The 20,367-nt window shown below is 43.9% G+C and overlaps 3 protein-coding genes across 3 annotated transcripts in view; 2 read left to right on the top strand and 1 right to left on the bottom strand.

Moving 5' to 3' along the window:
• Positions 1–3,514, bottom strand: part of rfx1b (regulatory factor X, 1b (influences HLA class II expression)) — a 46,770-nt gene extending 43,256 nt beyond the window's left edge. Inside the window, exons 1-2 of the mRNA XM_084319417.1 lie at positions 3,391–3,514; positions 1,705–2,070 (exon numbers count right to left, since the gene is read on the bottom strand). Of these exons, the coding sequence (XP_084175543.1) occupies positions 1,705–2,044 (340 nt within the window). The 5' untranslated portion in view covers positions 2,045–2,070; positions 3,391–3,514. The remainder of the gene's footprint in view (positions 1–1,704; positions 2,071–3,390) is intronic.
• A 4,244-nt stretch (positions 3,515–7,758) lies between these two features.
• Positions 7,759–8,512, top strand: rln3b (relaxin 3b; the record flags this gene model as incomplete). The annotated part of the gene is made up of 2 exons (XM_084318011.1): positions 7,759–7,933; positions 8,238–8,512. The coding sequence occupies 2 exons, from the start codon at positions 7,759–7,761 to the stop codon at positions 8,510–8,512; spliced, it is 450 nt and encodes a 149-aa protein (XP_084174137.1).
• A 3,819-nt stretch (positions 8,513–12,331) lies between these two features.
• The window catches only part of tnpo2b (transportin 2b), a 35,212-nt gene continuing 27,176 nt past the window's right edge, over positions 12,332–20,367 (top strand). Inside the window, exons 1-8 of the mRNA XM_084317819.1 lie at positions 12,332–12,518; positions 13,616–13,715; positions 14,066–14,141; positions 15,670–15,819; positions 16,330–16,436; positions 17,974–18,107; positions 18,231–18,312; positions 18,476–18,598. Of these exons, the coding sequence (XP_084173945.1) occupies positions 13,617–13,715; positions 14,066–14,141; positions 15,670–15,819; positions 16,330–16,436; positions 17,974–18,107; positions 18,231–18,312; positions 18,476–18,598 (771 nt within the window). The 5' untranslated portion in view covers positions 12,332–12,518; position 13,616. The remainder of the gene's footprint in view (positions 12,519–13,615; positions 13,716–14,065; positions 14,142–15,669; positions 15,820–16,329; positions 16,437–17,973; positions 18,108–18,230; positions 18,313–18,475; positions 18,599–20,367) is intronic.

Genomic DNA, 20,367 nt, shown 5'->3' with positions numbered 1-20,367 from the left:
AGAAAAAGTGCCTATGTATGACCAAAATCCTGTCTGAACAAATGTGTTTTTAGTTTTTTTTTTTAAAGAGTTTTCAGAGGGGGCAGTTCGCAGGTCCAGGGGGAGAGCGTTCCAGAGCCTTGGTGCTGTCACCTCGAAGGCTCGATCACCCCTTGTTTTCAGCCTGGACCTGGGGACCACCAGGAGGTGCTGATCGGCAGATCTGAGTGAGCGGTGTTGGTGTAGGGATGGATGAGTTCAGTGATGCAGATAGGGGCCTGACCGTGAAGTGCTCTGAAAGTGAGGACTTTGAAGTGAATTCTATAGTGTACCGGGAGCCAGTGCAGGGATACCTTATAATGGTGGTTTGGTCTGTCACAGAGTTAAAATGTTTTCACTATCAATATTAAATTAGCCATTGTTTTTGTTTCCGGCCCCCCATACGATTGGAAAAAATGTGGCCCTCTGCCAAACTTAATTGCCTACCCCTGCAGTAAAGGTTAGTTTTTATAAAGAAATTTCATTTAAAGTATTGATTGAAGAAGAGTGTTTTTAGTCGACGGTGAAAGATTGGTCGGGGTTTTGGCTGTCCTAACTGTGGTGGGAGTTCGTTCCACCATTGTGGAGCGAGGACCAAGAATACTTCTCTTTGATGACTCTCCCGGAGCTCGGATAGGAGTGGGTCTGAAGCGGCCAGAGGACGTAGAGTGGAGGGGTCTTGAGGGTGTGTAGTTAGAGACCATTGACCTGAGGTAGGTGGGAGCCGTTCCCCTTCGCTGCACGATATGCCAGGTCGAGGACCTTGAAACGGATTTGTGCGGTGATGGGGAGCCAGTGCAGGTCCCTGAAAGTGGGGTAACATGGGCTGATTCTGATAGGTTGGAGATCAGATGGGCCGGCTGCGTTCTGGATGAGTTGAAGAGACTTGGTGGCGGTGGTCGGTAGACCAGCGAGCAGTGCATTGCAGTAGTCAAGGAAAACAATGGCTGTTGAATGGACAAGGAGTTTGAGTGGATTCTTTTGTCAGGAAAGGGTGGATCCTTCTGACATTGCTCAGGAGGAATCTGCAGGATCCGGTCGTTGCGGCGATGTGAGTGGAGAAGTTCAGCCGATCATCAAGGACTACACCAAGGTTCTTGGCGATCGGGGACGGGGCCACGGCTACATTTTCCATTGTGATGGAAAGGTCGGTCAGCGGGGATGATTTGGCCGGCAGGTGACTCACACTGAGCTATTCCATTAAGGAGCTACGCTACTTATATAAGACTATGCACTGAGCTATTCCTTAAAGGAGCTATGCTACTTATATGATGTCAAAATGCGTGCCTGCTATGCAAAATGTGTACAGGTTGGCAGGTCTGGGAGGGGGGGTGCAGCCAAAGGCTATACGAGTACTGAGCACTGATGATAACTACACTCCATCCTGGTAGAGGACATAGACCAGGAAGTAATTGTCTCCAAATAGACAACCTGCATAACCATGGTAACAGGCCTCAGGGAAGAGCTGGGCTTATTAAGACGACATGCCACATCATATCATGTCCTGTGTGTGTGTGTGTGTGTGTGTGTGTGTGTGTGTGTGTGTGTGTGTGTGTGTGTGTGTGTGTGTGTGTGTGTGTGTGTGTGTGTGTGTGAGAGAGTGAGAGTGTGTGTGTGTGTGTGTGTGTGTGTGTGTGTGTGTGTGTGCGTGTGCGTGTGTGCACCATGCATTCCTCTGTTTCTCACCTGTAACCGTGACTATGATGTACTGAGGTGAGCTCTGACCATTACTCTTCTGGATGATAGAATTCTGGATCTCTGTGGTACTGTACTGCTGCGTGGGTATGGTCAGAACCCCCGCCTTCTGGTTCTGGGTGGGTGTGGCTTGGACAGGAAGAACATCCTGTCCTGATTTTGTGGCAATGGCCGATTGGTTAGCCGATGCAATGGTTCCAGAGCTTGGTGGGATCTCCGTCAGGAAGTGTGCAGGCTTAGAGGAGGAGGGTGTGGTGGCAGCAGTCGTTGCCATGGTTACCGTGCTGGCCTGCTGAGGCTGAAGGTCCTCTGAGTATCCAGAAGTTTCCATGGCGACCAATGCTTGGAGAGACTATTCTGGGGAAAGAAAAAAGAAGTCAGTAATCAAACATAAAAAAATATACTGCTAATACACACACAGCGCCAACATATTCTTTAATGTATCTATAGGCGGCTACACTTAATCAAAATGGTTGTAGAAAGAGGATGTGTGTGTGTGTGTGTGTGTGTGTGTGTGTGTGTGTGTGTGTGTGTGTGTGTGTGTGTGTGTGTGTGACTGTGTGTGTGTGTATAAGAGAGAGGACATAAACCATGGGCGGAAGAGTGTCTTTTGTCTGAAGGCTAGGCAGCAGCTACAAGCCTTCCTGTTGAGGCCACTCTGAGACTAATGGTGCCTGTGCACTCTCTTGGCCAAAAGTAACTGAGGAACTACAGAAAGTAGCGTAGCTATTTGGAACCAAATACCACGTCAGGGCAACTCAGACAAAGATGCCTTTTTTATTTGGAAACGGATCATTGTGTAACTTTGCAAGCATGGCATATTTGCCATCATATGCATATTTGCAAGCATATTTGTATGTCTTGTATGTCATAAATGTCTTGATTAATTGAAAATGGAGGACCCTTATGTATATACCCCAAGATGAAAGTATTTTTCTGGTCTGCATCCTCTTAGCACTTGTTAGTATTGAGTTGTACTGTACCCATTCTGCAATATGTTAATAACGTTTTCAATCAATCTATCAATCAATCAATGGCCAGTCTTTAAACATTACCAGCTAGGAAATCATTCATAACAATATCTTGCCCCGCTGTCAATCATGACTTAAGGCCATCCTCAAATAAGACAAGCCACTCCTACGTGAGCCAACAGCCAACAAGACAATCAGATGACCTGGCACTCGGGACTGCTGAATTCAGAAAACATTTTCGAAGTCATAAATACCGAATACAATACCTACTAACTAGATTGAACTGTACTCTGCCAAATGACATAATCGCTTTGGCTGCATTTGCAGCTTCGTGTTATATCAGGTCTGAAAATAACACAGCTGCTTAGCAGCTAGCACGGGAAAGAGTTGTGAAATCGAAAGTCAGAAGTGGTGGCTACGCCAGCTCGGCTAATGAATCTGTGACCACGCGACCAAACACTTCTCGTTCGAATACGTCGATCATGCTTAGAACCTATGAAGAACACAATTAACGTTACCATCCCAACTACCAACCAAGAGAAAAGTACACGAATCATATACAACACGACCGCCATTTTGTACTCTAGCAACCACTTTCATCACTCTGGCACTTTCACGTTAACGTCACTACAAGCAAAAAAATCTTAACAGGTATTACGTTTGAGAAATAAGCAATGATCGTTTTTAAAATATGTTTCTCAATCACCTGTGATTTCCCCGCAATGATCCTTGTTACGGCTTTAAAGTTTTTCCTTAGTGATTTAGGTTGTTGTTGTTGATTCTCGTTGCTTGGTTCTTGTCGCCAGGACTACCGTGACTATGGCGCCTCGTCTTCACCGGGGCAACTGTTGCTACCCTTCTATAATTCTATGGTTGCTACCCACTCGTCATCACCCCGCCCACTTCCTAATGTTGATTGGATAACTTGGGAGGTGGTCGCCTAGTCATGAAAATGCCTGATCATTGATTCGCCGTTAATTCCTGGCATTCAATTTCACCACCCATAATGCCACCATTTGTTACTCCTTATTACATTACACTTTATTACAAGCAAATGAGTGAACATTGATTACTCTTACTAATTTTCTTGATTTTTTCTGATGTTGCCAACTGTAGTTCTAGTTTCTCCCATCTCTCTCTCTCCCCCCTCTGATTGATTGATTGATTGAAAACTTTATTAACAGATTGCAGAATGGGTACAGTGCAGTACAGCTCAATACATACAATTGTTAAGGGGATGCAGACCAGAGAAAGACTTTCGTCTTGTTTACATCAGGGTCCCCCATTTTCAATTCATCATAACATATATGACATACACAACATACAGATAGACAGTACTGCTACATCTATACATTTATGACATACCAGATTTGCAAATACAGTACTGTTTGTGATACAAAAAGAGTCCAGAAAAGAGATTATATATACATTTGACGTAGAAACTGTACATTGGAGGAGGTTTGGTAGGTGGGGTGGGGGGGGACTGTACATTGGAGGTGGTTGGGTGAGTGGGGTGGGGGGGGGGGGGGGGGGGGGTAGGAGGGATGCGGGGGACACACACTGTACAACTGTACAAGCAAAACTGTACATGGAATATTGACAAAACCATACTTGGTCATTTACTGTACATTGGAGGGGGTTGGGTTAGGACATTTACAGGGTCCAGTTTCGAATTGCAGTCTCCCGTAGGTGTTCTTTGAGAGTGGTTTTGAAAGTGGGTAGTGATTCACATTCCTTTACAGCTTTGGGTAGGGCGTTCCACATTGATGTGGCATAATTGCGAAACGTGTTTAGTCCCTTGTTTGAGCCGAATCTCTCTCATAGATACACATATGTAGCCGGTGTGATCTTACTGCGTTGTGTTTGTTTCGATTCGACCCCTGTTAAGGGATTGCCCTGAGTGGGAGTTGAACCCCGGTCTCCCGCACCGGGGGCGACATCACAGACCACTGTACCAAGAGGTGAATTCACTTCTTGCTATTGGGTCTGGATGCCTCTGGGGAGTGAGTTTACTTGCAGTACTGCTTAACGTCCACAGCCACTTCACTTACTGTCCCTTGTGACTGTGGATAGACTGCGGTACCTCCGTTACACATACACACTTTCTCCCTCTCTCTGTACTATCACTCTTATAGGAATAAGGTGCATGATAATCTTTCCCTTTGTAAGTGTTTTACCTAAGTGCAATTTTGTGTCTGACAAATATGAAATGTTTCACATTTCAGAAACATACAAAAAGGATTATTGACTTACTCAAGGACACTTAGGGAATGTCAGGGAATCGAGCCTGCAATATTCCAGATAAAGTGTGTGTGTGAGAGAGAGAGAGAGAGAGAGAGAGAGAGAGAGAGAGAGAGAGAGAGAGAGAGAGAGAGAGAGAGAGAGAGAGAGAGATGGCATCCAATGTAATAAAAAAAGTCAACCAACGAACTCGATTCTTGTACCGGATCTCCTCTGGTAAACAAGAACACCCTGAAGACTCTGGCAGGAGCACTCATACAAGGGTACTACGACTATGCTTGCACCTCATGGTACCAAAGCACCTCAAAGGCGCTAAAAACAAAATTACAAACATCTCAAAACAAACTGGTCAGACTACTGCTTGACCTTACTCCTAGAACCCACCTCACCCCTGCCCACTTTGACAACCTAGGATGGCTTAGAGTAGACGACAAAGTACAGCAACTTGCAATGGGCCTGGTCTACAAGATACACTACACGACCAAGGTGGTGTCAGGAGTGTCAGGAGAACTGCCTCTCCCTGAACGTCAGCAAAACAAAAGAGATGATTGTGGACTTCAGGAGGTCGGGGGTCAAGGACTACAGCCCCCTCAGCATCGACGGGGCACCGGTTGAGAGAGTGAACAGTTTCAAGTACCTCGGAGCCCACATATCCGAGGACTTGACATGGACCACACACATTGACAGTGTTGTGAAGAAGGCACGACAACGCCTCTACTTCCTCAGGCGCCTAAGGAAGTTCCAAGTCAGTCAGAAGATCCTTAGGAACTTCTACTCATGTACAATAGAGAGCATCCTGACTGGCAACATCACCTCCTGGTTTGGGAATAGCACTGCACAAGACCGTAGCAGACTACAAAGAGTGACACGTTCAGCTGAACGCACAATTGGAGGGGGGCTTCCCACCCTCCAGAACATTTACAACAAGCGGTGCAGGGGGAGGCTAAGAGAAGCATCAAGGACTCCAGCCACCCGAACAACTGCCTCTTTGAACTGCTGCGGTCAGGCAAGCGATACCGGAGTCTTAAGGCGAGCACAGAAAGACTCAGAAGAAGCTTCTATCCCCAGGCCATCAGGCTGCTAAACGAACAATAAACACTATGCAACAACCATCAAATGCACACAGCACACACACCCACACGCACACACTCACTTAAACAAACAACACACTGCAGCACCCACTCTCCACACTTTAGATCACACAAACACACTTTATATTTATTGATAAAGGATTTGCACTACAACTCGTACACCTACTGTAAATTGTACCTAAATTGCACCTCATCCCATTTCTGCCTTGCACTATATAGTATTGTATATTATATGGTAACTCAGTTACGTCTATTCTGCATCGAACATTGTACATATGTCTATACTGAACACTGTGACCTAATTTTTTTACTTCTAATTTACATGCTATACTATGTTATTTTATTTCATATATTATCTTGTCTTGCACAGTCTCTGGAGCGTAACAGTAAGAAGCATTTTGTATAAAAGTATTCTGTACTTCTGTATGACAAGTAACTATTAAAGAAGAAGAAGAAGAAGAAGGAGGTACCCATGTACATGTCAAAATACTTCCCAAAGATCAGTGAATACCAAGATCACAACACCAGAGGGAGCTCCACAAATCATGTTAAACCCAGATTCGGCTCAAACAAGGGACTAAACACGTTTAGCAATTATGCCACATCAATGTGGAACGCCCTACCCAAAGCTGTAAAGGAATGTGAATCACTACCCACTTTCAAAAACACTCTCAAAGAACACCTACGGGAGACTGCAATTCGAAACTGGCCCATGTAAATGTCCTAACCCAACCCCCTCCAATGTACAGTAAATGACCAAGTATGGTTGTCAATATTCCAATGTACAGTTTTGCTTGTACAGTTACAGTGTTCCCCTCCCACCCCCCACCACCGAACCACCTCCAATGTACAGCCCCCCCCACCCACCCCACCTACCCAACCTCCCCAATGTACAGTTTTTACGTCAAATGTATATACTCTTTTCTGGACTCTTTTTGTATCACAAACAGTACTGTATTTGCAAATCTGGTATGTCATAAATGTATAGATGTAGCAGTACTGTCTATCTGTATGTCATGTATGTCATATATGTCCTGATTAATTGAAAATGGGGGACCCTGATGTAAACAAGACGAAAGTCTTTCTCTGGTCTGCATCCCCTTAACAATTGTGTGTATTGAGCTGTACTGTATTGTACCCATTCTGCAATCTGTTAATAAAGTTTTCAATCAATCAATCAAAGAGAGAGAGAGAGAGACAGAGAGAGAGAGAGAGAGAGAGAGAGAGAGAGAGAGAGAGAGAGAGAGAGAGAGAGAGAGAGATACTTTCACATGTTACTGTGTGTAGGCCAACTCCCATCCTAGTTAATCAAGAAATTAACTGATAATGATCTCCATCCAGTGCCAGCCAGTACGGATAGCAAGACAGAAGGCGGAGGTGACACACACAGAGTGACCCAACTGATGAGATGGCAGAAAGGCCACCCAAAGGTCAGAGGGTTGATTAGATTAGCAGGAATACCTCTGACGTCACTAGCACCAACATTTTCTTTTATCACAACACACATCTCTGCAGGCATTGTTGGGCCCAAAAGGTCTAATGCCTTATCTCTGGTCCTGGGGATGAGTGGATGGAAGTCCAGGTCCTTCCATCATACATGGGATGCTGAGAGGGCTATATAAGGAGGAACCCATCCAGAAAAACACAAAGACAAACACTGGAGAAGAAAAGAAGCTCACATTCAGCTTGATTCAAGTCCTCCCTCCTCGTCCTCTTCTCTACCTCCATCTATCTGTACGACCATGTGGAAGGCTGCAGTGTTGACATTGGTCCTGTTGGTGGCGCTGGTGGCCAGGGCGCAGCCCAATGAAGGCCACCCGTCCCTCTATGGGGTGAAGCTGTGTGGGCGAGAGTTCATACGGGCAGTCATCTTCACCTGTGGAGGCTCTCGCTGGAGGAGAAGCCTGGGGGACTCAGGTTAGACTGGAGTGTGGGTGTGTGTGCACGTGGTATGCATGTCTGTCTGGTTTTGTGTGTGTGTGTTTGTTTGTTCAGTCTAGGCAACTGTCTATGTCTACATCCATAATTCTGTCTTTCTATTTTTAAGGTTACATATTGATAATAATAATAATAATAACAATAATGACAACAACAGTAATAATAATAAACTTTATTTGTTAATGTACATTTAAAATGTCCAGATGATAATCCCAAAAAAAATCCATGTCTGTGGGGCTTTTTTGCAACGTTAAGATATTTTGCCCCCATCTTCTTCTTCCAGGTGACATTGGGGGTGAGGCATTTGACCCATGGAACTCCAACTCTGCACCAGCCAGCAGGCAGCATCCTTCAGAACCCCAGGTCTGGAAAGGAGAAAAGCTTGATGCAGTGTCTGCTGCTGCCCAGTTCAGCCGCTTGGCCCGTTCATCCACCTCAGAGGACGTCCTGGAGGCTCTGCAGAGTGTGGACAGGAAGGGACGGGATCTACTGGTCGGGCTGTCTAGCACCTGCTGCAAGTGGGGCTGCAGCAAGAGCGAGATCAGCTCCCTCTGCTGAACCACCACGCACCTCTCAACCACACACATCTACTCCTCTCACTCATCTTTGTGAAGAGTTCTTCTTCTTCTTCTCCTCCACAATCCCTTTATCTCTCCCCGTGTCCACTATACTTCCCATCTTTGTCCTGTCCACGGTCCCTTTCAGTTCGCCCCCTCTCTGTGTTTGAACACCATTCAAGACTTGGGACTGTCCTGAAGTGTGCTCAAAAGAAGAGTCTTTGTATATTGTGCCTATATAGAACCAATATGTATATGACAGTTTAATAAAGCAGTGAGGAATAGGCGATGCTGTCTTTTTGTCTTTCTATATCCATGGCATAGTATGAAATCACACAGTCTTTTTTCTGACCAAATAGCCTACAATGTATTGCGGAGCAGGAATGTGTGATTTCTCTCTGTGAGCCATATCCATATGGACACTGTATTCTATGTATTGGAGCCAAAGCACTCATGAGTTATACCTTATTTCTATTGGCTTAGTTGCCTACACTGTTAATGTCTACATTTCAGAATACAATGGGGCTTAGCTGTATATTTAGGTTATTGTATTATATGAATGTTTATATGTTTATTTTTATAACCTTACATTGAAACGGCATTAGGAATATTGATTGGATTTAGATAAAGTCATTGAACCGTCTTATTTGTCATAATAGAACATTCTAGAACATTTGTGATGTCACAGTATGATGTCATAATCAAACATTCTAGAACATTTGTGATGTCACAGTATGATGTCATAATCAAACACTCTAGAACATTTGTGTATCTATATTCAACAATTCTCACAGAAAATCTCATTGTGCATCATGAAACAGTACTGAACAGTACCTAACAGATAGACTAAACAACATAGATTGAAGCCTGCATTTCTAGACCAAGGTGCCTTGCCTACCGTTTTGCTGTGGAAAGAGCCGGCAAGTTGATATTTACGGCTTTCAGGTGTGGAGGAATTTTGTCATGTGTCGAGTCGGCGGTGATTTTGGAGACTGGGAAAATACAGTTTTCTTACCTTGTAGTAGTGATGTGAATATTTCGTGGCAGTAAACAGCCAAACAAGTTGTCTGACCAATTTTATTCATAACCCTGTTTGATTGATTGATTGAAAAGTTTATTAACAGATTGCAGAATGGGTACAGTGCAGTACAGCTCAATACATACAATTGTTAAGGGGATGCAGACCAGAGAAAGACTTTCGTCTTGTTTACATCAGGGTCCCCCATTTTCAATTCATAACATATGACACACACGACATACAGAGACAGTACTGCTACATCTATACATTATGACATACCAGATTTGCAAATACAGTACTGTTTGTGATACAAAAAGTGTCCAGAAAAGAGTGTATATACATTTGACGTAGAAACTGTACATTGGAGGAGGTTGGGTGGGCGGGGGGGGGGACTGTACATTGGAGGTGGGGGGGGGGGGGGGGGGGTAGGGGGTTGGGCACTGTACATTGGAATACTGACAAAGCCATACATGGTAATTTACTGTACAACTGAGTTAGGACATTTGTAGGGGCCAGTTTCGAATTGCAGTCTCCTGTAGGTGTTCTTTGAGAGTGTTTTTGAAAGTGGGTAGTGATTCACATTCCTTTACAGCTTTGGGTAGGGCGTTCCACATTGATGTGGCATAATTGCTAAATGTGTTTAGTCTCTTGTTTGAGCTGAATCTGGGTTTAACATGATTTGTGGAGCTCCCTCTGGTGTTGTGATCATGGTATTCACTGACCTTTGGGAAGTATTTTGACATGTACATGGGTACCTTGGTCGTGTAGTGTATCTTGTAGACCAGGCCCATTGCAAGTTGCTGTACTCTGTCGTCTACTCTAAGCCATCCTAGGTTGTCAAAGTGGGCAGGGGTGAGGTGGGTTCTAGGAGTCAGGTCAAGCAGTAGTACTAGTTTGTTTTGAGATGTTTGTAATTTGGTTTTTAGTGCCTTTGAGGTGCTTTGGTACCATGAGGTGCAAGCATAGTCGTAGTACCCTTGAATGAATGCTCCTGCCAGTCTTCAAGTCAAGTCAAGTCAAGAGTTTTATTTGTCACGACATACAAGTATACAATGAAATGCGGGTGGTCTTGCCCGCAACGATGTGCAATACAGTAGTACAACATATAATAGGGTATTCTTGCTTACCAGAGAGGAGATCCGGTACAAGAATCGAGTTCGTTGGTTGACTTTTTTTTATTACATTGGATGCCATTTTGTCACAGGAAAGATTAGCCTCTAGGATGGAACCCAGGTAGGTAATTTAATTTTTCCTTGTGACAATATTGTCACCCACTGTAACTGAGAAGCCGTCTGTAATTGGACACTACCACAATGTCTCCAACTCCATTTTTCACAAGATCAGATTGCAATGTTAAACAGAGTAACAAAGTAAAACAAGCTCATTACTGCCAACTCCAGGCTTGTCACAAGGAAAGACGAAATTACCTACCTGGGTTCCATCCTAGAGACAAATCTTTCCTGTGACAAAATGGCATCCAATGTAATAAAAAAAGTCAACCAACGAACTAGATTCCTGTACCGGATCTCCTCTCTGATAAACAAGAATACCCTGAAGACTCTGGCAGGAGCACTCATTCAAGGGTACTATGACTATGCGTGCACCTCATGGTACCAAAGCACCTCAAAGGCGCTTAAAACAAAATTACAAACATCACAAAACAAACTGGTCAGACTACTACTTGACCTGAACCCCAGAACCCACCTCACCCCTGCCCACTTTGACAACCTAGGATGGCTTAGAGTAGACGACAGAGTACAGCAACTTGCAATGGGCCTGGTCTACAAGATACACTATACGACCGGGGTGCCCATGTACATGTCAAAATACTTCCCAAAGGTCAGTGAATACCACAACCACTACACCAGAGGAAGCTCAACAAATCATGTTAAACCCAGATTCGGCTCAAACAAGGGACTAAACACGTTTCGCAATTATGCCACAACAATGTGGAACGCCCTACCCAAAGCTGTAAAGGAATGTGAATCCCTGCCCACATTCAAAACCGCTCTTAAAGAGCACCTACGGGAGGCTGCAATTCGAAACTGGCCACGTAAATGCCCAAAACCCCCACCACCTCCTAATAGACAGTCTCCTCCCCACCGCATGTATATATTCCCTCCCCGCCATATGTATATTTCTCTCCCACCCACCCACCCCCCCCTAATGTACAGTCCCCTCCCCATCATATGTATATACTCTGTCAGGATCTAGGGGTAACAGTACTGTATATTGGAATACCGTTTATGTCACAAATGTATCAGTACTAAATACCTATATGTCCCTATGCCATAAATGTCATGTATGTTGTGTATGTCATAAATGTCTATATGAATTGAAAATGGGGGACCCTGATGGAAACAAGACAAACGTCTTTCTCAGGTCTGCATCCCCTTAACAATTGTATGTATTGAGCCGTACTGTATTGTACCCATTCTGCAATCTGTTAAATAAAGTTTTCATTCATTCATTCATTCATTCATTATCTGAATATCATAAGGAGGCAAACCAGTGAAACCCAATTGAGGGGCATAACATTGGTATCGAGGCGCCATCTAGTGGCCGTTCGTGAAAAATACAACACAAAATAATTACATACCCAAAAAAGATAAACAAATAATTCGACTGTAATGGCATTTTTTTTATGATAAAGCAGAGCAACTATGACAACTTACCGTCAACACGCTGTCAGAAAATGCATGCATTTATTATTATTTATTCATTTTTAAGTTTCTCTCACTCGGTGAGAACGGTCGCTCTAACCGTTACGGAAGCCGAACCTGACCACACTGTCCACCCGGCTTGAATGCTATACAGACATAATCTCTGTCACAGACCAGATTGTTATTTGTTGAAACGTTAGCCAGCTACATCAGTTGAGACCTAGAACATTGTATTTGGCTGGGTTGTGAAACTGTTTTTCAGTCAATGGTTGTTGTTGCTACGGCTGGACAGGATTACACATCTGACTAATCGGTGCTAGCAGCAGGTAAAAAGCTTTGGCGGCACTTTCAACATGTATGCTAACGTTAGCTAACTAGCCCAGCAGTTAGCCGATGCTAATGTAAGCTAGTCGGGGTGAATGTCCGTGATGTGAATATTAATGGCTCACATTTAGCTTTGTCTCTGTTATTTGAATGCTTTCACATCGTAACATGACATCTAACGAACTCGTCTTAGCTAGCTATCGGCAATGTGTTCATCTGGTATTTCTGAGTAGACGTGATGCTAATGTTAGTTAGCATAGCTAGCTAGCTCGATACCGTTAGCTGCTGAATGTGTCCAGAGACGTTAGCGTCCCGAAGTAGGCATCTTCTGGGCCCGCTGCTAACTACGTTATGTAGCTACCCTAGCTAGCTAATAGTTTAAACCTCTTATTCACATAGTTCACTTAGCACCTACTTATGTCGCCAAAATTCACTTTTTTAAAGCGCAACATGACGATCTATTGATTGAAATTGATTGCAAATTTTATTAACAGATTGCAGAATGGGTACAGTACAGCTCAATACACACAATTGTTAAGGGGATGCAGACCAGAGAAAGACTTTCGTCTTGTTTACATCAGGGTCCCCCATTTTCAATTCATCATAACATATATGACATACAGATACTAGACAGTACTGCTACATCTATACATTTATGACATACCAGATTTGCAAATACAGTACTGTTTGTGATACGAAAAGAGTCCAGAAAAGAAGAGTATATACATTTGACATAGAAACTGTACATTGGAGGAGGTTGGGGGGGGGGGACACTACAACTGAACAAGCAAAACTGTACATTGGAATATTGACAAGACCATACTTGGTCATTTACTGTACATTGGGGGGGGGGGGGGGGGGTTGTGTTAGGACATTTACTAATCTATTACTAATTGGCTTTGAAAATGCACACCCAACTGTTTTGTCAGCTACTGAACTAATAGCTGCATGCTTCAAGAATATACATTCACGTAGACAACTCTGGGCTAGAGAGAGAGAGACACGCATCACCAAGCGATTTCGAGCTGGTTGTCACTGTCAGCTCCAAGAGTGCTGTGTTTTCAACCAGTTAATTGTATGTTTGTTTGTGTCTCTGTAGGATGGAGTGGCAGCCAGATGAACAGGGTCTGCAGCAGGTTCTTCAGCTGCTGAAGGACTCCCAGTCCCCAGACACTGCAACACAGCGAGCTGTGCAGGAAGTATCCTACCAGCTCTGTTTGTGTGTGTGTCACAGGGAGATAGCAGATTGTGTGTGTTTGAGAGAGATTCAAGATTCATCAAGAGGTTTATTCATCACATACATACACATTAGTGAAAAGAGAGATTGGTCCAAGTGTTTCCCCCCACAGTCCAAACAGCATGGAGTGCAGAGTGCATGTGTGTGTGCCAAAGTAGACAATAAAAACTGACTTGGACTGTTGTGTGTCTATGAATGAAACTGCATGTGCGTTACGATAGAGACAATACATGAGGAGGTATATGTGGGCGTGTGTTCTTAGTCGTTTGCCTCCTGGTTGCTTGCTTGCTTGAATTCCTTAACAGACTGCAGAAACTGGAACAGCTCAACCAGTTCCCGGACTTCAACAACTATCTCATCTTTGTCCTCACATGCCTAAAATCTGAGGGTACGTGGGTCTATAATAGTTGGTGTGCATCAGACAGCGAAGTTACATGCAACACATGCATGTAGGGCCGCTGACCTGAATGCCTTGAAGCTTTAGTTGCTCTCATGATGGTAATCAATGCCTGTTTTTTTTTGTTTTTTTGACCACTCCAAGGATGAGCTTACATCATTACGAGATGGTTTATATGAATAATAATCCAACATTCTTTTTGAAAACCAGTTCTTCTCAGACAAGGACTTAGTCATAGTCTTAGTCATGAGAACTTCCAGAAAATCGAGCTCCCCCATAGATCCTATTTACCAGCCACATTGAAATTTAGCGGGTGGGAAGAATGAAGCTTCGATTGTTCGCTTATACTATTTAATATTAATTACTACTACGTAAGCTTTGAAGCCCAATACATGGCAATTGGGCCAGAGGGTAACTATGTATTCATCACCACAGGGGTTGCACGAGTATCATGATACTTCAATACTACTGAAGTGTCACAATACTTCAATACTACTGAATTATCACATTACTTAAATACTGACGTATCACACAACACTATGTAAATGTATTATCTAGTGTCATGTTTTATGTTATGTTTGGACCCCAGTAATTGTAAATAAATCATAAATATTACTAAACCATATAATACCCATAAAAATAAAGATAAAGATTCTGAAGTATTGTAAGTTTCACAGGACAGCTGCTTGTGTCACATTAATGCGATTATTAATATATGACAAGGATTCATCCGATTTATATAAATTGTAATGTGTATAATGCAGAGCCAAACATCATGTGCTCTCTTTGGACATGTTTAACCAGGGTGTAATACTGTATATACCATATTTATATCTGCATATATATATATATATATATATATATATATATATATATATATATATTCCTGCTGCTCATATACACGTACACTGTATATACTGTATCTGTATACAGTATTTCCCATACCTACTTTTATTAGTGTACATAATAATACTGTACAAACATCAGATTAGCATATTACTCAGTAGCTTCATTATATATACTTGTGCTGTACTATGACAATGCATTTGAATCTAATCTAATTGTACAGTGCCATGACATGAGTACAAACATTTTAGCGCTGGTGACCCCAGTTGGCATCAAACCCCTAAACCATGTTCTACCACGAACCACAGAACCAAATCCAAGTAACGTTGGCACCATACCATGGCTTCAGCACCATACCACTTACTTTAGAATGGTATTTTGACACACATCTTGCCTTTAACAAATACTGTGATTTTGATATTGCACTAGGCCAAGGCCATATTGTGATGTCGATACAATTCCGATTAATTGTTCAGCCCTAAATCCAAGCCAAAGTTGTGATTTTATTAAGAGGTTATCTTGATGTCAATGCTACAAGTCGTGGTTTTTGGTCTGGTACGGTTCCGTAGTGTAGAATCGTGTGCGGCGTCGTGACTATCCTCCTCCCCTCACCCCTCCCTCCCTCCTCATCTGTTTTCTTTCCTTTTCGGCCCTCTGCTCTCTCCTCCTCCAGATGAGCCCACTCGTTCTCTGAGTGGCCTGATACTGAAGAACAATGTGAAAGCCCACTACCAGAACTTCCCTCCCACTGTGGCAGACTTCATCAAAAGAGAATGCCTCAACAACATCGGAGACCCGTCAGCACTCATCAGAGCTACTATTGGTTAGTGCTGCTTGTGTGTGGAGAGGGGGAGGGAGAAAGAGAGATGGAGGGAGGAGGAGAGATGGCTTCAGCCAATGAGTCACAGAATGTGGGCAGTTGAACTGTTGCAGGTAATGCGACTGTGTGGGAGTGTGGAATGACATTTTTCAAGGAGCTTGAAACGTTTTAATGTGCACATATATCGTATATGTATTTATTCCATAGGCTATTCTGCAATAACTGACTCCTACTTATTCTATTTTCTTCTCTGCTTTTATTATAGCTAATGTATGTGCATGAGGGTGGGTCATGCTATCAGTTACTTTTTAGGGTATTGGATATTGATAGCATGACTCATGCACGTGTGCACAGTGACACACATGGCTATCAGTGCACAGGAACACACACACACACACACACACAGAGCTATCAGTATGCACATGTACACACACACACACAAAGAGCTATCAGTTACTTTTTAGTTTTATGAGTCGGATTATAATCGTGGTGTAACTTCTTCTGTGTGTCTAGGGATCCTGATCACAACCATATCATCTAAAGGAGAGCTGCAGACCTGGCCTGAGCTGTTACCTCAGCTATGTAACCTGCTCAACTCAGATGATTATAATACCTGCGAGGTCAGCACGCACACGCACACACACACACACTTCTATGATGGTTTACCATGCTTACATACAGGGCAGTACACTTAACTTTTTCATTATACATTTAATTATAGTCATAGTAATTATAGTAATTATTAGTTTACCTGCCAAAGAGTCCAGCGGAGTAGACAAACAAACTCTGTGTATGGGCCAGTGTTTACTTACCACCCTGCTTACATGATGCACGGCCCTGACCTCTATGGTGGACGTTTGACCCATATCTGCTGTTTTAAACCTGCCCTGTGAAACACATCACATATCAACAGTCCTAATCTAAGTCCTTAACTTAAAGGGGACATATTTTAGTCCTTTTCAACAAGAAGATTAATATGTCTTTGAGGTCCCCTAAGCATGTCTGAAGTTTTTTGCTGAATCAATGGGCTGTTTCTGTGCCTGTAACGAGTGAGCCGCTTTTATTGTACAAATACGATAATTATCGTACATCTAGTAGTATAAGCCTCTAGTCTACTGTAACAAAATTCAGATCAAGCTAGACGTTGCAGATCAAATGTGACTCAAGAATTGCAGAAAAGGCACAATGCACACATTTCAAAATGTCTGTTGGGACAACCCCTCATTCTGTAAAAACAGGAAAAGGTCATTTTCACAATAGGGCCTGTTTTAAGTCACAGAGTTGGGCTGAAGACAGCGGTACCTCCGGCTTGGTCAGTCGTCCCTACTAACACAATTGGCAGTGTTAGCGGGTGGGAAGCCGGTGGGTTATGTGTCGTGGTCGTTGTAAACTGTGACTCCTACAGGTCGGGCGCCTGTTCAGCAGGGAGGGGATCTGGGGGAAATAGCGTGAACCTCCCACACGGTACGTTCCCCCAGTGAAACTCCTCGCTGTCAGGTGAAAAGAAGTGGCTGGCAACTCCACATGTATCAGAGGAGGCATGTGGTAGTTCTACACCCTCCCCAGGCAGACAGTGGGGCAATGCGCGCAACAACCAGGAAGGGAATTCACAATGACTAAATTGGGCATGGGAGTAAAATACAGAAAGCCCCAACATAAAAGAAAAAGAGTTGGGCTGAAGAAGAGAAAACCCTCCCATCCACGACACATGAAACCCAGTGGAATTGCCCATATGAGCCCTTCTGGTCAGGTACAAACTAAGTCTTCTCTGCTAACAGGAAATGCATGATTTAAGAAATGAGGCTTACAAAAAAGGATACAGCCTTAGCATAAATGTGAACGGCACTAAATGAGAAACGGTTCACAAAGTTATATTGCTTGAAGAAGAAAAGAAAATCTCTTATCTTCTCTTATGCAAAATGGTAAAATGTTAAATGGTGCATTTATATAGCGCTTTTATCCATCACTTTACAATTTGGGAGGGTTAGGGTCCCATTGGGAGCGGTGTTAAGTGTCTTGCTCAAGGACACTTCGACACATTGCCCGGGAGGAGCGGGAATGGAACCGGGAACCTTCCGACTACCAGACGACCGCTCTACCACTGTCGCCCCGTGCAAAAGTTACACAGTGCAGCTTTAACTGTACTTTAACTTGTAGGGCTCTTTCGGAGCGCTGCAGAAGATCTGCGAGGATTCCTCAGAGCTGCTGGACAGTGATGCTCTGAACAGACCTCTCACCATCATGATCCCCAAGTTCCTTCAGTTCTTCAAGCATTGCAGCGCCAAGATAAGGTCAGTCTCTAAACGTTTTCCCTCCCTGACCTCTTGACGGTCTGCTTTCCCCTCCAAGCCTTTACGTTTTTAAACTCCGCCCTCTGTACCCCCCCCCCCCCCCCCCCCCCCCCCCCGTCTCAGGTCTCATGCTATAGCGTGTGTGAACCAGTTCATCATCGGCCGAGCCCAGGCTCTGATGGACAACATCGACACCTTCATCGAGGTGAGAGTCTTTCCATGTCTTGTGTTGAGGACCGTGATGGAAATAGGTTTTTAATGATACCGCCACACCCTTTCCTCTGTGGACTGCGTCTTGTGATGTTCCTTTGTTTACCGCTTGCTCAAATAAAACCCAAGCCAAACCGTCTTCCGATTCCTCCTTCTAGAGCCTCTTTGCGCTGGCCGGGGATGAGGACAGCGAGGTGAGGAAGAACGTATGCCGGGCCCTGGTCATGCTGCTGGAGGTCCGCATCGACCGCCTCATCCCACACATGCACAGCATCATCCAGGTAAGGATTATTAGTCTTGGTCCGGACCTACCACACCACCTTAAAGGGAACCCTAGTCCTATTTCTTACTTGCAAAGGATGTTGTTGATCGGTAAATCAAATCAAATTTATTTGTAAGGCCCGACAACACACGTTAATGTCCCCATGGGCCGGACACGTCTTCTTTAAACAAGTCAAGAAGAAACATCACAATAAGTCAAGAACAAAACAAGGACACCATGAAGTCCAAAACATTTTAAATAAATGCAACACTCCCAGACGCGAAGGTAAGGAAAAACTCACTAAAACCTAGCAATAGGAAAAAATGCATGGTGCAACACAGGTAATGTGGAGGAGAGAAACCTTAGAAGGGCCATTCAAGGGGGGATCTCCCTTCTTAGATGTCGGTGATAGCAGTGTTGCAGTAAAAACAGGCAACAGTTGGTAAGCATGCACTCATGTGTGTAGTGAAACACAGATAAGTGCATGCGATAGCAACTGAACATTTTGAAAGATTAAAGATGGAGCTGATAGCGGATCTATTTGAGGCAAAGGGGCGGCGCAAAGAGGGTCGCGTCCTCCCGGTCTTCATCACGGGACGTCCAACACTCCGGTCATCACTCCGAGACGGCCGGAGACAGGAAGACAGGGGGTGGCGCAGAGAGGGTCGCATCCTCCCGGTCATCATCACGGGACGTCCAACACTCCGGTTATCACTACGAGACAGCCAGGGGGGGGGGGGGGGGGGGGGGGGGAGTTCGGTACGACCTGACATGGTTGGAAGTTTGGTACGACCTCCACGGTTCGGGCCATGTGTGTATTGTTCGGTTATAACGTTAGCCACAAGCGAAGTGACTCCACGACACCAGTTCCATTAGTGGGGAAGGGGGGGTATATTGATGAGGCTTGACAACAGAGGTTCAAAGATAACTTCACGTTTATTGGCTGTTCGTTTATATTATATCATCAGGGCTTCTCCAGGTTCCAACGCTGTGTGTTACTGTTGATTATTTACGTCCTGGTGTGATGTCACTTCAAATACGGCTACCAAGACTCAAAAAGCGAGTCGATTAGGTACCATGCAGTGAAAAGCGGCATAAGAGAATACGTTATAATGTTTCATGCAATTAAAAAGTTAATATATATTTAGTACACATGATTTATTTATTTTAAATAACAGTGACTTTTCCTTTTTGATAAAGTCTAGTGCTGGTTGAGCATATGCATACTCTGTGCATCCTCTGTGTATCCCCTTAACAATTGTGTGTATTGAGCTGTACTGTATTGTACCCATTCTGCAATCTGTTAATAAAATGTTCAATCAATACTTTATGTTGATGGCCTTTGTCTATAATATGGCCACATTATCCAGCTAGACGGCGGTATCGAGCACCATTTGAAACCTTGTATCTTGGCCTGTGCAACGGTAAAATGTCACCGGGCTCACTTTTCTTTGTCGGGCGAATGGAGCGGTTATAACGATCGGATTGAGAAGTGTCAAATGCTCCCGATGCATGATGTGTGGTGGATTATGTTGGCGACACGATCGACACCAATACTGGGACTCGCGATCAGATAATTGCAATATTCTTTTTGGGGTACATCGACATCCTAGTGAAGGTAAGGGCTATATGATATCAATCCTGCGTTGAGCCAACCATGTCTTCACCCCGATCGCAACATGTGTGTGTAACGTTACTCCACAACGTATGCCGTTGGTGCCGATCAAAGCATCAAAAAACGATTCATGATGAAACATAATACCTATGATATAGATTTGATTTGGGAAT

Source organism: Notolepis coatsorum, assembly GCF_963971535.1.
Source record: "Notolepis coatsorum genome assembly, chromosome: 7".
Lineage (NCBI taxonomy): Eukaryota > Metazoa > Chordata > Actinopteri > Aulopiformes > Paralepididae > Notolepis > Notolepis coatsorum.
This window is presented reverse-complemented; position numbering and strand designations above follow the sequence as displayed.